The sequence below is a fragment of the Podarcis melisellensis genome, assembly GCF_964234715.1.
Source record: "Podarcis melisellensis genome assembly, chromosome: 1".
NCBI lineage: Eukaryota > Metazoa > Chordata > Lepidosauria > Squamata > Lacertidae > Podarcis > Podarcis melisellensis.
The window spans coordinates 15,512,585-15,529,709 of record NC_138528.1 but is presented as its reverse complement, the minus strand read 5'-3'; the positions used below and the strand labels follow the sequence as shown (position 1 = coordinate 15,529,709).

General features: G+C 41.9%; 1 protein-coding gene across 1 annotated transcript in view; it reads left to right on the top strand.

Moving 5' to 3' along the window:
- Positions 1–889: 889 nt before the first annotated feature.
- WDR20 (WD repeat domain 20) overlaps positions 890–17,125 on the top strand; it is a 50,624-nt gene continuing 34,388 nt past the window's right edge. Inside the window, exon 1 of the mRNA XM_081911926.1 lies at positions 890–1,250. Coding sequence (XP_081768052.1) covers positions 987–1,250 — 264 coding nt within the window. The 5' untranslated portion in view covers positions 890–986. The remainder of the gene's footprint in view (positions 1,251–17,125) is intronic.

Sequence of the window (17,125 nt, the reverse complement as noted above, 5' to 3'; positions counted from 1 at the left end):
AATGGATTTCTGAACTTTGAATTTTATTGTTATTCATGTTTTTATACTGTATTTTATGCTGCTTTTACAATTAAGTGTTTTAAATTTGTTGTTAGCTGCCCTGAGCCTGGTTTTTGAACCGGGAGGGGTGGGGTATAAATAAAGTTATATTATTATTATTGTTATTATTATTATGGGACTAAAGGTAAAGGTAAAGGGACCCCTGACCATTAGGTCCAGTCGTGGCCGACTCTGGGGTTGTGGCGCTCATCTCGCTTTATTGGCCGAGGGAGCCGGCGTACAACTTCCAGGTCATGTGGCCAGCATGACTAAGCCGCTTCTGGCAAACCAGAGCAGCACACTGAAACGCCGTTTACCTTCCCGCTGGAGTGGTACCTATTTATCTACTTGCACTTTGACGTGCTTTCGAACTGCTAGGTTGGCAGGAGCATTATGTGGCAAGAGAGAGAGAGAACAAGAACCCCCTCAAAAGATGAGGGGAAATCATTTTTTAAAAATTAGACAGTGATATCATTAAAACTATATCCATATATAAAATCTACGAAAGCCATAGGAACAATTAAAAAACAACAACACAACAGCAGGGCACCTGCCCTTTAATTAACAGCAGCCGCCCCGCCCCTTTCCTATCTGCTTGCACGCCTCCAGCCAGCCTTTGCCCTCCTCGCTTCTTCCTCATCTCTCATTCTCCGCCCCCTTCCGCTCCGGAGGCTCCTCCCCCTTCTCCCCCCCTTCCTACCACCTGAAAGCTTTGCCTCGCCCCTCCCCATCGCATCCCAAAGGGGCGCAGCAGGCGCACGCGCAGCGCCGCGGTAAACAAGGGGTGGGGAGGGAAAGGCCTGAGGCCCCGCCCACATCGCGGCGTGAACGTTCCACGGGCTTCCCTTCCCTTTTGCTTTCGGGCAGGGGAAGCGAGCTTTCCCCCTTTCTTGGCGGCGGCGGCGCCTGCGCGCTGGCCTCAACATCCGGGCACTGGGGCAGGATGAATGCTCCTTTCCAAGATGGCGGCGGAGGGAGGAGGGAAGGAGATGAACGAGATTAAGACCCAGTTTACCACCCGCGAGGGGCTGTACAAGCTGCTGAGCCACTCGGAGTACAGCCGGCCCAACAGGGTGCCCTTCAACTCGCAGGGCTCCAACCCCGTCCGCGTCTCCTTCGTCAACGTCAACGACCAGAGCGGCAACGGCGACCGGCTCTGCTTCAATGTGGGCCGGGAGCTCTACTTCTACATCTACAAGGGGGTCCGCAAGGTAAAGGGACGGGAAGGGGAGGGCGCCGCCGCTCGGAAGGGGCTGCCGGCGCCGCGCTGAGGGAGGCGGCGCGGCCTGAGGAGGGGCGCTCGGGGCTGGCGGGGTGGCATGAAGGGGCGCCCGGCCCTCTCTGGCTGGGCTCACCCTCGCCGAGAGGCTGCCTGACTGGCGTAACCGCCTCCGCCGCGCGGGAGCTGTCAACAAACACGTTTCCCTCGCTTCCTTTAAAAAACGGGGGGGGGGGAGGAATCCGTTAAAGGGTCCCCCACCCCTTGTAGCTTTTTTGGGTAGGTGGGTTGGTGTGAGGGAGGTAACTTTGCGTGGTTTGGAGAGCAATGGAGGTGTCCTTGCCGGGCTCAGGAGTATAGGGCAGGTTACACAGGTCTCTCTTAAGTGCTGTGGGTCTTCACTTTGAATAAGATAAAAGCAAATGGAAGCGGGGAGGCGGAAGCAAGACCTTTTTTCTTCTTCTTCTTTTTGCCTTGGAAGGCTTTAATGTAACCTGCCCTCTTGACAGGAAGCACAAAAAGGTGTCTCTGGAAGTATGTGTGGGTGGACTCCTGGGTACCTTTAAAAAGTTGGCTGCCGTGCTCTTGAGGAAGAGCAATAAAATAAGAAGGATGGACTTCTTGTTCTGTTGATTTACTTTTTTTCTTTTAAGAAGCGCTGTTAGCTAAAGCAGTATTGATCATTTTGGTATTCCAGGAATGCTTGTGCTGTAAGGTGAATGTATTTACCCTTAAACAAACCTGGTCTATAGGAGCCCTTCCAGCTCTTGGTTTACAGGACAAATGATTTCTGGATGTGTTCATTTTCATTCACTGCCTCGTGAGATTTGGGGTGGAGAAAATTATTTTGTCATCATTGTGTCAACACCCTTTTGAGGTGCATGTAGTTTGCAAGGCTTGGTTTTAGCTAGGAAAACTGGGAATTTTGATGTAGAAAGTGAGGAGTTACAGCAGTGTTCTGGTTGGTAGTGAGTTTTGGTTGGAAAATGTTTTCAAAGTAGTGAAGCTTCTTGTGTGTTTAATGTAAGCGTAGGTGCTGATATGAGATAGTGTAATAGAAACAGCTCTCAAGAAGAGCGTGCTGGATCAGGCCACTGGCCTAACTAGTCCAGCACCTTGTTCTCACAGTGGCCAGCCAGATGCCTGTGAGAAGCCTGAAAGAGAAGGGATAAAGTTTTTTTAGCCATTCACTTGATATTAAATAATATGTAATCACAGTTAAGTTTATTTGGATAGTTTGGAAAGTTTGCATTTTCATCTGTGAGTTGGGTGCCTGACTAAATCATACAATACCATGTTAATGAACATAAGCATGTAGATGCTGATAATAATAATAATATCTGGTACCTGCTGTATTATATTGAAATGCCAGTTTCCTACTCAGTAGTAACACGATGGGTTGAATTGCCAGTGAAAAATCAAACACTCTAGTTTAGGATCAGTTTGCAGTAACTAGCCCTACAGACTTATTTTTAAGTATCCCCTTAGATCAACTAAAGCCCAAATCTTGTACACATGCACCTGTGCCATATATTGAGGCAAACCTTTCATTTCAAAAGGGGAAAACAGAGACCTTCTGACTATATACAAATTAAGTGGTGTGCTAATTAATATTGGCAAATGAAGCTTTGTGGTTTCATTTCATAGCCTGATGAAGTTATTACCACATCTTAATTGCTTGAACTTTATCGTTTCTATGACTCTTCTGTCTGAGATTCAGTGCCCTAATACATAATTAAAACATTAGTTCATCTTTCCTCAACAGTCTGGTCTATACTGTATTAAGATTCATATTCGGTGTAATATTTGTTTGTTCGCTTCAGCCAAGAAAGAGGTCAAGAGTGGCTTTTAGATCACTTTATTGAAGAAGAAAAAGAAGAAAGCCCCTACTCTCATGCTTATACTTTAAACAGATACAACACAGAAGTAAAATGGATAGGGATGGAGGAGGCAGTAAGCAAACTTGGCTACAGGTTCTTTGTTTTTCTCTACTGACAAGTAGGGGTGAAAAAGTTTAAGGTAAGGCAAGAACTACCTACTCTGGAAGAATGGCAGACAAAGGTGACAGACTTCATGGGACTAGCAGAGATGACCGGCAGAATCCGAGACCAGGGGAAAGAGACAGTGGAAGAGGACTGGAAGAAATTCAAAACATATCTTAAAAACTGTTGTAAAATTGAGGAGTGTTAAGATGTCAAGGGGTAAGAAGTAGAGAATTACAGCTGTAACTAATAAGTTTAAGGAAATCTAATGAAAGGGAACTAATAGATAAATTGACTAAAGGGTTGCTAAAGAATTGTGGAATAAGGATGCAGCGAAAGGGAGGTATGGGGAAGTCGGTATATGTTTAATGTTGTGTATGTTTTTGTTTTGTGTTGTGTTTGTTTTTTATTATGTGTTTGAAAAATGAATAAAATTTTTTATAAAAAAAAGAAAGTTTAAGGTAAGAAGCGGCAAAATCTTGGTGCATTGGTGGCGCAGCCCTACCTCTCCTCTTTCCTCCATTACTGCAACTGGATATAATGGCTGCTGCCAGGTGACAGTTGCTGAAGGAAGGGGTCTGGCTCCTCAGTAGAGCTGTAAATGACCACTCATGCCTTCCCTTGTTTACAACCAAATGCTACTCATGGGAACTAATTTTCAAGATGACCCAGTCTCTGAGTCATTAGATTTCTGTGGCACCAGTTATCACAGTTGTAAAATATGGGGGAAGGGGTGTGCAGTTTGGAAGTAGGACAGAGATCTTGAAGTGAAATGGTCAACAAGGAAACCAGTATATTTTGTTTGGCTTTCTGAAGCCGTTTAGATTCTCCCTTTTGATTCAAAGAATAATGTCATACTGAATGAATGACAGTAAGCTCTGTTGAGAAACATCTAGTATATTTCAGATCCAGCTGTAAATATTTTGAAAGGCAGTACAAAAGTCAAGAAATACTTTATTTTAGCAAGTTGGCTAGAGCCATGAATAGCCTTAAAAAGTGCTTGAATAAAAAACAGTATCTTAGCTGGCAGTGCTCAGATTTCTATGTTAAGAAATTGATGTTAAAGGTTTTTGTTGTAGTTTTTGCTATGAATGGTAATCTTTGATAAAGGTATTTTGTATGAGAGGCCTTTTTGGTTTTAGTAATAATTAAATGTTTTAGACATCTTATCAAAGGAACATATAGGGTTCTGTTTTCTCCTTGAAGAAAGCTATGGAAGAAGAAAGTAGAAAATGTGAAACATTATGTTCTGAAAATGAAACTTTTTAGTTAGAATGCAGCAATCATGTGCTAAACCAGTGATGTCAGGTGGACATCTTCAAAAACAGTGAACTTTTTCCAGTGGTTCACTTTTCCGTGGAAATTTAATACTTTCATAAGTTCATTAGTAACAATAAATGGATGCCAGTTGCAAATACAATATTAGGCAAGCTCAGCAGTTTGAAAGTTGCAGTTAATGTTTTTCAGAAGATTATCCCTATCACGTGTGAGAGAGAATACATGCATTTGTAAGTGGCAGGTGCAAGGGAATCAAAACAACATGTCCACCATTTTCAATACCTGTTTGCCTTAAATTTAGAAAATGTGAGGTGAATACATGCTACTGTCATTAAATTGTACAAGTATTCCAAAAGAAATGTCTACATAATATATAATTAAAACCACTTCAAGTGTGCTTTGTAGGACAAATCTTTTTTTTTTTTTTTTAGTGCTTTTATCTTTGTTTTCTAAATGGAAGAAAAATAAACATACTAAACTAGATCACTTTCTATGGCATCAGAAAAATTTCCAGTGCAAACAAGAAAGATTTCCAGAAAACTGGTGTAATGGTTAGAGTATTTGACTAGAACCTGGGAGGCCAGGGTTCTGATCCCCACCTATGGAGCGTTCTATGTGGCTTTGGGCCAGTCACTATCTTGCAACCTAATAGACCTCACAGGGTTGTTTTGAGCATGAAATGAAGAGGAGAACCATGTATGCCACCTTGGGCTGTTTACAAGAAATGTGCAATATAAATGTAGCAATAAAAAAATCAGTATGCAGTGGTACCTCGGTTTACGAACTTAATCCCTTCCAGAAGTCCCTTCTTAAACCGAAACCGTTCTTAAACCGAATATTTCGTAAACAGGGCTGTTCTTAAACTGAGGTACCACTGTACTTACATACATTATTTTCAATTATTCATAGGGCTGTAGGATCAGTCTATAGAATCAGATAAATATGGTAGTATTTATCTTCCTGTTTGCTGTTTGAAGGCCAGTGTTTATTCATGGGCTATCCAGATTCCCGTGTTCTTGCTTAGCTGCCTACTTCTGAAATCTCATTGTGTTGATTCATTCCTCCTAAACCTGGTTGTACAGTAATAACATTCCAAGTGAAAACTAAAGTCTCATGTCTTTGCACATCACCATCTCTTTGGTTGTAATTTATTAGCATTTTTTACTAGTATTTATATACTGTAACTAGTTTAACGGGCACTTTATAGAACAGAACAGGTCCCAGCATACCTTTTAAAACACTTATGATACAATTGCAAATCCTTACGTTAAGCCTGCTTCAGGGGCTTGCGTGTCCCTAGTGGAATTTTGGCCTTCAACCCTTTGAAATAGCAAGCCATGTTTATCAACTGTTACTTCATATTTTAAAGCAAATTGTGATAAACATGTTCATTTTTTGTACAAAGGTAATAGGCAGAAATTCCTCTGGGTGTTTTGCAAGTTCTTGAACATGCCTAAAATTAGGTATTTCAGTTTAAGCTCCTTGAGGCAGAGACTTGTCTCTTTCTTCTGTAAAACACCATTAACGACAATAACAAGAAGAGTTCTTGTATCCATGTTGATGACGCTTGTACTGAAATATCGGTTTCCAAAACAGTTCACTACTGTATAAGAGATACAAGTTAGTGTGGTTAGCAAGTTGCTGATCGAAATACTGAGTACAAATTCTTCTTGAATCATCCTATTTGTGGTTTTTGGATCCCAGCTTTTGAATCTTTTTTGCTGATGACCGTAGGCTCGAATGATGGAGCTGAATCTTGGGAGTTCATACTTCATGCTTCGTATTCTTATTTTCCCTTCCTGTCTCAGAGGATTGTTAGGCCACAGTGTTGTTCTGAACCACTGTCAGAAATTAGCTTTGTTTGTGTGCATGTGTTGGCCTTAACTTTAGATGTCTTGTAAAGGGCATGTGACTTTGCTAAAATGTAGGTTAAAAAAAAAAGAGGTAGCCAAACAGAATGAGATACAGGATATTCAAGTATTATAAACCTGTGGGAAGATGTCTACTTACTGAGGAGCCTGTCCTTAATGTTCTAGTCTGTCAAGACAAACTGCTGATAAATACTGCTCTTGAAGTTGCATCTGTTAAACAAGGAATTGATCTCTTTTTTTCTTGCAAAGTATTTGAAAGTCTTAAGCTATTCTGTCATACCAACTGCAATGATACATAGAAATAACAATTCATTTATTATGATATAAGCTTTTGTGTGCCAGAGTCCACGTCATCAAATATATTTATATATTTTACTACATTTTTATCCTGTTCTTCCTTCCAAAGAATCTCAGAGAGGCAATATCTGAAGCATAATATTTAATTGTCAGGCCAGGCATACACATGGTTCAGGAGAAATGGAGAAGGCAGTGGCCAGAGGGAAACAAAATGCAAAAAGGAAGCTTTTGACTTTGAAAGCATGTGCCACAATAAATTGGTTAGTCTTGAAGGTATCACAAGACTGTTTTTGCTGCAACAGGCTAACATGGCTGCTACTCTGGAAGTATTTGTGGAAAGGCCATGCTTCTATAATGCTTGCCTCTTTTCTGAATTTGAAGGTAGATGTGTGTCCAATGACATAGGTGGAGGTGAATTTTTTTTTTTAGCCAGCTTTGTGAGTACTGAAGACTAAGGGATCCAAAATACATGTCAGAAATATGGTGGCTGGTTTCTGTTTTTCCATCCCTGAGACTGTATGTTTTATTTTGCTTTGTCACAGATAAAACAGTACCTGGACTCATTAATTTATTCTAAATTGCTCTTCTGTCAACCCTGTAAATTTCATGTACCCAGCTGCAACTGCCATTGTCTCCTTTGAATATTCTTGAAGGGTTGATTACTGCAGGGGTAGATTGACCTGGTCTTGTGTCTACTTGGGATCTCTGACCAATTAAGGCATAACTAATCTGTTTTAAGTAATACTTGGTATGCACCATCACTTTTTGCCAGAATCCCAACAACCAGTAGGTCCTAGGCAGATTCCCAGAAACTGGCCAGTTGTTCATCCATGGAGCATAGTCTGTCTTTTGCCCAACCTTTAATTACTGGATGACTTCTAGAAAAGTTTGCTTTTTAAAAATTCTCAGACTGACATATCAGATTGCTGTATGGTTTACCAAATATTAATTTTTAATGTAATGTCGCTAGTGTGGGGAGGTTAACAACGTTCATGGCTTAACCATATGAAGTTCTTGACCTGCACTGAGGCATGGCAAATGATTGTCTAATTGTCTTAGTGTAATACATCCTGGCTTTCTGCATACAGGTTAACTAATTTAACATGAATTAAAGAGTTGCCTGATAAGATGCTTGCTCTTGGGTTAAGAGGCAGATAGCCTGTTATTTGTACCTAGATGTGCTGAGGTACATAAAAGTTTAGACTACGGTTAAAGTGACAAACAGAAATACTTCAGTATCTTTGGCTTCCAGAGTATTGTACCTGATGATTTCTTTTCTTTTGTTGGAGTTGAGATGATTTGTTATCTCTGGATGCCTTCACTGTCCATGCAAATTAAGGGTGGGGTACCTCTGCCCCTTGGGCCCAACGGTGCCTCCCCATTGGCCCACCAGGCCATTTGGGCCAAACATGCCCACTTGCATGATGCCTGTGGGGCAGGAAAAACCTAGCTCAGCTGAAAGGGCATTTGCAGGCACTGTTGATCACCAGTGTCTGAAAAGTGCTATGCAGATAGCACATTGAAAGGGGCTTCTGAAAAATCCTGTAGGCAATTGTGATGCCAGGTGATGGCATCTGCCTACTTGTCAGACTTGACCTGTAAGGGATGGGGGCGATAATGATAAAGCTCTTTGGCCATGGCCAGTTCCTCACCTTGATGTAAACAATAGTTCTCTAGGAAAGCAGATTTATGGTATTGTGTCCATTACTGGAATTGGATGAAATGAGTAACAATGGTCTTGGAAAACAATATGGCATAGATACTCTAGATGTGTAAGCAGCTTGCTGCCTAATCCTACACATGTTTACTCAGAAGGAACATAGAAGTACCACTGTCCTAAGCAGGGCTAATTCACAAATATAGATAGGACTCGCTCATAAGCGATTGATCGAGAGTTAGAAGTGAGCAATGAGATGGTCAAACTTGCTAATGATACTAAATTGTTTAGGGTTGCTAAATCAAAAATGTGAAGAGCTCCAAAAGGACCTCTCCAAACTGACTGAATGGTCAGTAAAATGGCAAGTGCAGTTCAATGTAAACAAGTGCAAAATGATTCATATGGGGGCAAAAAAAAAATCTTAATTTCATGGGGTCTGAACTGGAGGGGACAGACCAGGAATGAGACTTTAGGGTCATGGTAAATAACTTGATGATGATGATGTGAACCCAGTGTACAGTGGCTATGGAAAATGCATAGTGTCAGACTAGGATCTGGGAGATCAGGGTTCAGATCCTAACTCACAGTCATTAAGCTCACCAGGTGACCTTGGGTCAGTCACAGCCTCTTAGCCTACATCACAGGATTGTTGTAGGAATTAATTTAGGAGGGGGGTGAACCGTGTACTCCTTGGAGAAAAAGGTTGGATATAAATGCAATTTACTAGCGCTTAAGAAAGCTGGAGGTGCCAGCTAGATGACGGTCATCAGTCTGACATCCAGAGATCTCCGTGTCATCGAAATTGGATCTGTGCCAGTTGCAAAACTTGCTTGGTGCCTGGGGAATTTCAAACACTGGTTGGGGTACCCTCCAGAACAGCATGAGAGTCTCTCCTTCCTCCCACAGGAACCTCCTCCTGGATCTCAGTTCCTTCTGTCAACAGGAGCAAGTCTGGATCCAACTGTCTTGGTAGTTTTAGCCAAAACTACAATTTTCCATAGGACTATAAGGATTTATCAGACGAGGCTTTTAAAAGGATGCTTGAGAACTTTTGTGAAGCTTTTTATAGTGCTTTTCTAAAATGATTATACTCAACAGTGTTACTGCTGTTTTCCTGCATTTCAGTCATGACCAAACAGTTTGTGGCTAGTGGTTCTCTTTTTGCTAGTTGGAAAGATGGCAGTAAAGTTTAGTAGTTTTTATTGTATGTAAATTGCATTCTTGGTGTTTCAGAAACAGATAACTATAGTAATACTCGATTACTCAGTTGGTTTCTGGCTAGTAATGTTAGCAAGTGATTTCTCTTGCTAACTGCCTCCGCTGTGCGGGGAACTCTGAGCTCAGTTGCAATTCTGATTTCTGGAACATGTTCTTCTAACTTCAAGATTACATAAACTGAAGTTTTGAAGATGGGATGTTTACAGTACTTTCTCCCTGCATTTCTGAGGTCACCATTTCTAGTAACATGGTTATTAAGCTAACAAACAATGGAAAACAGCCTAGAAAAAACAAACAACCCTACAAATCCATTTTTCGTACGGCATCCACGGGATGGCTAAATCTGTGGCTGTATTCAGGATACAGTTGATTTGTTTATTAAGTATGTTAACTATTCTGCTATTCTAATACTAGAGGGTGAGCTTATTTAATACGGGGATGTGGGACCTATAGCCCTCAGATATTGTTGGACTCTAATTCCCATCACCTTGCTGGGGCTTACGGGATCGAGAGTCCATCAAGGCTGCAAGTTCCCCATCCCTATTTTAATATAAAGACGTAATTATTTCCTCCACCCACCCCAAATTGGTAGAATTAACACCTACAGCCCTGGATTCTGGCATCCTTTTTGTAGAGATGCCAGAGATTTCATATGGCATCTTCTTCATCAAAGCTTGGGCTTTACTAGTAAGCTATGATTTTAACTCTTTATCTCTGGGCTTGGTTGTGGTCCCCAGAATATTCAGACTAATTTGTGGCTAAGGATATGTGCAACATTTTGAGCTCTATAAAGATGTTCACAGCTTTAAAAAGATGTATTTGCTTTTCAAAATCAGTTGTCTGATGAAGGCTTTTGTTTGGGGGCTAAAGTAGATATAACAGCAGCAGTCGCAAGTGTTCTCTGTGTTTGCCCTACTAGCATATGGAATGGGGTGTGTCTATTTTAAACATCAGTCTCAGGGTCACTGGTACGAGCCACACATTAGGCAAAAGGATTAGAACAAAATACATGTGTGCCCTACATTGTGACTGATGTGCAAGCAGTGAAGTGTTGGGGTATGTTGTAAAAATGATTTTCTTCTAAAACCGTTTTGAAAGTGGCCAAATAAAATGGACCCTCCTGATCCTAAGCATCTCAGCTCAATGGAAGAGGGGTTTTTGAGAACCTGAAGCTGTGAAGCCTGATAATTACATGGGCAGATTAAAGAACTCTGAAAGCAGACAACCAATAATGGTTATAGCTTTATTGGTCAATAATCAGACTTCACTGTACTGGAACTATCCAGACATCCAGCTGGCTGGAAGAACTGAGATGTAAAAGAAAACTATCTTGCAAATCTTTAATAGGCCGGTGCTGTGGTCTGTGAATGAAATACCTATGCAAACTAAAGAATAGTGGGAAAGTTCCTTCTTTCTGGAAAAGGGTAGTGTTCATTTTTTTCCTCTTTTACCTGAGACGGTTGAGTTGCAATTAGGAGAATGTTGTTCTTGACCTCAGCTGTTAATAATGTACATTGCCTATTCAGAAACTGCAAAAATGGTATTTATAAAATTGCAAAGTGAGTCAGGCCATGAAGCTGCCTACAGCTGAGGCTTGCATAAACAAACAAGGATACAACAGAAATTAAATACACCACTTGTATAAACATTCTAGGCTACAGGGGCACCAAGAAGTGGAGAATTAGCAAACTAGAAATCATAACTCTAACTTGGTGTCCCTCTAATGTAGGTGGTGTTGGACATGCACTTGAAATCCTTTTATTATTTTGTATTGCATATTTAATACTGTGTTTTATTCTTTTAATTTTTGTGAGCCTCTTGAGAGAGTAAGTGTTTTTGGGCAGCCCTACAATTATTGTAAATTGAAGTCTTTGGTTTTTTTAATGAATTGTTTTAACTGATGAAATAGTTACAGTAAAAAATTACCACCACTACCAGAACCCTGGAAACTGTAGCTTTGTAGTTGTGCCATATATGCACCCCCCTTGACTCCATATTAATTCAGAAAAATCACTACCCCTTGGCACCATAATCATTAAATTTATGCTGGTCCTTCTGCAAGAAGACAAACCCCCTCTTGATTTCCTGTACAGTTGTCCACCAGCTCTTAACCTAAATCTTATTAGTGCACTCAAAAGAAACATATTGGACTTTCATGACTTCCATATCTTATATATCACTAGTAATTGACTGTATTGATTTCCAGCTGTTATGGTTTGGTTAAGGCATAGTGACCAAAGTGTATTTTGGTGTCTGACTACCTACAAGATATAGCACCTTCCTTTCCCTGCTTCTCTCAAACTTTAGTTTTGTCATTGCATCTCTGTTGGATGAACTGTAGTTGCTTCCACCCAGGAATCGCTTCCAAACTATGACTCCAGAAGGTTTGGATGCAGTTCCTGGTTTGCAGTAACCATAGCTTGTCAAGGCTGGATTTCACAGCAAGCTACAAAAGGGAGGAGGAACGCCCCCCGCCAAAGTTTCTGAACCATGGCTTGACAATGATATCTGCATTGGACTGGTGAAATGTCAAGCTTTGCTAAAACATCACTTGCTTTGCCACTGAGGGGCAGATTCAGCTAACTGGTCCAAGTAACACAAACCCACACAAGGACTTATTGTAGTGCAATGGGGCATATCCCTTCCCCTCCCACCGTGTGTTCCACCAAATTGGCTGCTGTGGGGTGGGGTGGGCAGGATAACTCCCACATCAGCATGCGGGGGAAGGAGATGGGAGATCATTCCATTGGGTAAGCAGAACTGCTTGCACTGATGGGTCAATCTCCTTAGTGCTGTGTTATACATAGAGAGATATGTAGTAGATTATAGCCTGCTTTTTGTCACAAGTCCTCAAAGCAACTAACAGCTGCACACACATGAAACAAAACAAAAGCAGGAGCTGGATCGGGTGGCAGTTGGTGTCAGTTGGCTCTGAGATGGGATGTGGGAAAGACAGCCTGACAGGATTGGGCCCTGATGTTACCCTTGATTGCTTCCCTCACTCTTTCCATAGAAGATATCACCTCTGTCCTTCATTTCTGCCATGCCACATATCTTCTCTTGCCAGAATTGATAAGTGGTGCAAAGCCCTACTCTATCTAAATGCCATTCTTGAGCTTGAAACCAAACTATTCTCATAAATCTGTTTGGCTTAGAACACTGTTGCAGGATTGCTGAGAATAGCACATGTGACCATATATTCTTTTCACTGTGTGTATATATGTTGAATATGCGTTGCAGGCTTTGTGTAGCTGCATGTGGGAAGTGAATGAGAGGATCATATGCATCTTTTTAAAAGTATAGAAGGTTGTTTTGTGTGGAAGGGTGTGTGTGCTTGCACCTTGTCTCTTAGGGGCGGGCCCCAGAGATTGGCACAGCAGTTCTATTAACAACAGCTGATGGTGCCAGCAGCTGCTTTAAACCCTGCATGCTAAGAAAGTTTTTCTCAGGAGACAAAGTCCCTGACAGAGGCAAGACCTGCCCTGGTGTGGGTGTGCATGTGAGCAGGTGGAGGGAGGGAGGATGCAGGGAAGAAATATCTTTATGCTCCTGAGACATGCCAAGCTTTCTACACAGCCAGTTCCAGATTGGGTCAGTTCCAGTGCTCATGCCTTTTCTGCAATTGTTAAGGCAAAAGATGCACTGAATACTTCTTCACTGTGGCTGATAACTCCTCATCTAAAAATGGGCTGCAGTTCCTTTTTATTTGTTAGGATGCAGAAGAATTAGTTATTTATTCTCTAAGTCTGATGCCTTAGCAGGGATAGGATGAGAAAACTTTCTGAAAAGTGGTGTCATTGACATTGTTTTCATTGCGTTAAGCAGCAATAGAGTCCAGTTTTGATGTCATGCCAAAACATACTTTTGATTACCATACTGTATATCTGGTTATAGAACCTTGTTCCTTTTCTGAATCAGTTATCTCCAAGAAGCGACTGTCTAAACATCCTGCACAAACTGAGAACCCTTATTCTAAGAAACCACAAATTCCCTCAGCTTCATACCTTTTCTCGTTTAAATCTTTAAGGAATCAATAATCTCTTCCCTTAACCTCCTCTCCAGAGATGTGTCAAAGAATGGATGATAAACATATTGCTAATGATTTTGAGGTTGCAGTTGGTGGCAAGCATATGATCTCTTCCTCCAGTAGAAATCTTTGAGGCCACCCAGTACCTCTCCACAATGACACAAGTTGGCAGCTCAGGGGTTAACTTCAATCACAGCTTTTGCATACTCTCCTCAAGGATCCTGAGAAACCACAAGTGGCCATTCCACATTGTCTCTGGCAACAAGAAAAACAGTGAATGTGGATTCATATGCAGGAGCCATTCTTGCAGTGGCCAGAAGTGCCAAGACTCAAATAGAGATACTGGAAAGCAAAATGAAAAATGGCAAGTGAATAAAAAGTTCATTGCCTGGAACGAGTTGTGAGGTGTGGTGTGGTTGATGTTAAGATGGTGCATTTGCTGCCTTGTGCAAGTCCATGTGCAAACAGGAGTGGCTGTGCTGGTCCATGTCAGATGGCACAGATCATTTTGAAGGAGGACAAAGATGAAAATGGCTGAGAACAGCCAAGCCATTCAGACATCTCAGCTCCCTTTCCCATATACTTGCATCAGCCTGAGGCCAGGAAATGAGTTTTATTAAGAGCTAAACTTGCAAATGTTGCTTCTACCAAAGCTTCACTCATCAGCTTCAGGGGTTATTTATAATAGTCTCATGGCTTGCTTCCATGTTTTTAAGGGTGGGTTTGGGGACTGTGTCATCCTGAGAATGGGGGCAGAAACTCTCCCAAGCCAGCATTGGTTTCAGCAGGGAACTCTGACATACATAGTGCAGAAAGCTTGACTGTGCTTTGCAGCATCAAAAAGCAAGAAGAAAAAGTTGGGTAGCAACCGTGAGTTAAAATTACTAATTCAGGGGGAGAGGAGAACCAACACTCCATTGTGAAGTGCTTAAGCCAGATGTGGGGTGTGGATGGCAGCTTCTATTTTAGACATATATTTATTATATTTATATACGTTAATCCAAACATGTTCTCTGCATGAAAAACAGTTTAATTTGCAGTGCTGTAGGAGGGAAGCTGCTTCTATAGTAAGCAGTTTGTGGTAACAGAGAAAGAAGGGCTTTATTGACATCAAAGTATATAAAAGACACCTCTAAAGGTAATTTTCTGCTAGTATAGAATCATAGAATTGTAGGGTTGGAAGGGACTCCAAGGGTCATCTAGTCCAACCCCCTGCAATGCAGGAATCTCAACATAGCATCCATGACAGATGGCCATCCAACCTCTGCTTAGTAGAAATTGATAGTCAGAATAAGAGCTGAGCTTAGCCTTGGACTAATACTTTTTCTTTGAAAGAAAAAGGCAAGGTGGGAAGAATAAAATCTTATTGGGTGTGGGAGAAAGTTTTATTTTTTACAGGGTACGGGGCCATACCCTAACAAGCAGTTAGAGTTGTACATCGTGCATTGAGCATACCAGTATGTTTGCCTAGGGACTTCTTTTCTCTTGGATCCTTTTTTCAGATGAGTATGGCAGAACTTTGAGCCCTTGCCTTAGGGCAGCCTGGGTCCAATATATGCTTCCTCCCAAGCAAGCTGTCTGGGGTTTGTATGATATTGAACATCCTTCCCTGCAGTGCTGCCTCTGAAGTGCCATAGGGACACTGATGAGTAATGATTACCAGCTGCAACACAGTCACTGGACTGATTGAGTCAAAGTGCTCATGAGCAAGTGATGGTTCTCCCATCTCAATGCCTTTCTGGTGCCCTTGCCGTGTTGTGTGGAGGAAGGGTACTGTCTGAAACAATAGTTACCCCCTCCTTGGGAAGTGGGACTCTTACTTGCATAGAGTCTAGGAAAAACTGGGTATGGATAAATAAATGGACAAGGAGAACAAAGATCTGTGCTCAAAGTAGCTGTGCCCAGGCATTGATCCTATAAGGCAGGTGAGTTGCAGCAGTTGCAGTGGCTGGAACAGAGCACATTCTGCTCATGGACACAAGCATTTCTTCTTCACAATTGAGAGTATTGAAGCATGAGGAGCAAAATGTGGGGGACGTGTGTAGCAGTTATACTTTGAGGCATGGCACCTTTCCTCCTTGTGAACCCTTTTGAAGCAGCGGAGTATAATCTCTGTTTTGAATCCTGAGGCAGAGTTAGAGTTCTGAGAAGGCCAATGGTGGCAATGAGCTCTTCCTGTATTTGTGCTAGGCTGTTCATGTAGGGTGCCCTCTCTTTGTGCAGTTTGCCCTTGCACCATGGATCTTCTCACCAAAGTTCCCATTGTGGAAACTATGTGAGACCCAAGTGATGTGTGCTCTGTTATGTTGTTTTCTGCTGCTCCAGAGAAGCGGACACGGAGCAATGGATCCAAACTACAAGAAAGAAGATTCCACCTAAACATTAGGAAGAACTTCCTGACAGTAAGAGCTCTTCGACAGTGGAATTTGCTGCCAAGGAGTGTGGTGGAGTCTCCTTCTTTGGAGGTCTTTAAGCAGAGGCTTGGCAACTATATGTCAGGAGTGCTCTGATGGTGTTTCCTGCTTGGCAGGGGGTTGGACTCGATGGCCCTTGTGGTCTCTTCCAACTCTATGATTCTATGTAAATAAAGGGCTTCCTTAGTGCAGGGCGGTTTGTATACTAGTGTTAGTGCACTGCAGTTAGGTGCAGTTAGAGTCTATAGTCTGCCATAGCAGAGTAGGTGGTGGCAGGGAGAGGAATAGTTTATTTTGGCAACTCATTTTCAGTTATTTTGCCAGCAAAGAAATTGGGCTAAGCTTGATCCTCACCACCTGCTGCCCATCTTGGCCACTCTGTCAATAGTTCTGCCAACAGTGAGGATATGTTGCTGTCTCTGGGACTATCAGCTAAAATGATCGCCAATGATGGTGTGGTAGGTGCCCAAGATACATCAGTATTGGGAACGTAAGCCAGTTAAGATGGTATCCTTGAAGCTTGGGATTGTAGTGTGAGCTGCCTTGAGTTGGTAAAATCTTAATTGGACTGATGTGCTGGTAATCTCTTGGAAGACGCTTTGCTATTACTGTACTGCTTCCCAAAAATCCTTAATTAAAGGACAAAATAGTTGGTTCTAGATTTTCTCCTTAGCAAGAAAACATTTAAGCAGCCCACAAATATCTCATGTCTCGCAGAATACCAATGTTCTGCCCCAATATCTCATTCTGAGGAGAGAAGAGAATGATTAATCCAAATGACTTCAAGCTGCAAATAGGGACCAGTACAGGAAAAGGTGGGCAGCTGTTATGGAGGGAGGATCTGTCCAAATGAGCAGTAATTAAAATGGAGTGCTGAATATTTGAAGACTTAATAGATTCAGGAAACAGGTTACTACAACTAGAAAGAGAGGGAGTAGGAAAATAAGGCCTTTGCTACATCCTTTTTATAGGATTTATAAAAGTGACTGAGAACAGGGATTGGGAGGCATGGCACAGGAGACACTGTAATTATATTTTCAAGTATAAATAGAAGTCTGTCTGGGATTGCAGTTCCTGGAGGCATCTGTGTGTGTGGCACTAAATAAGTTTCTCACTCTGGTGA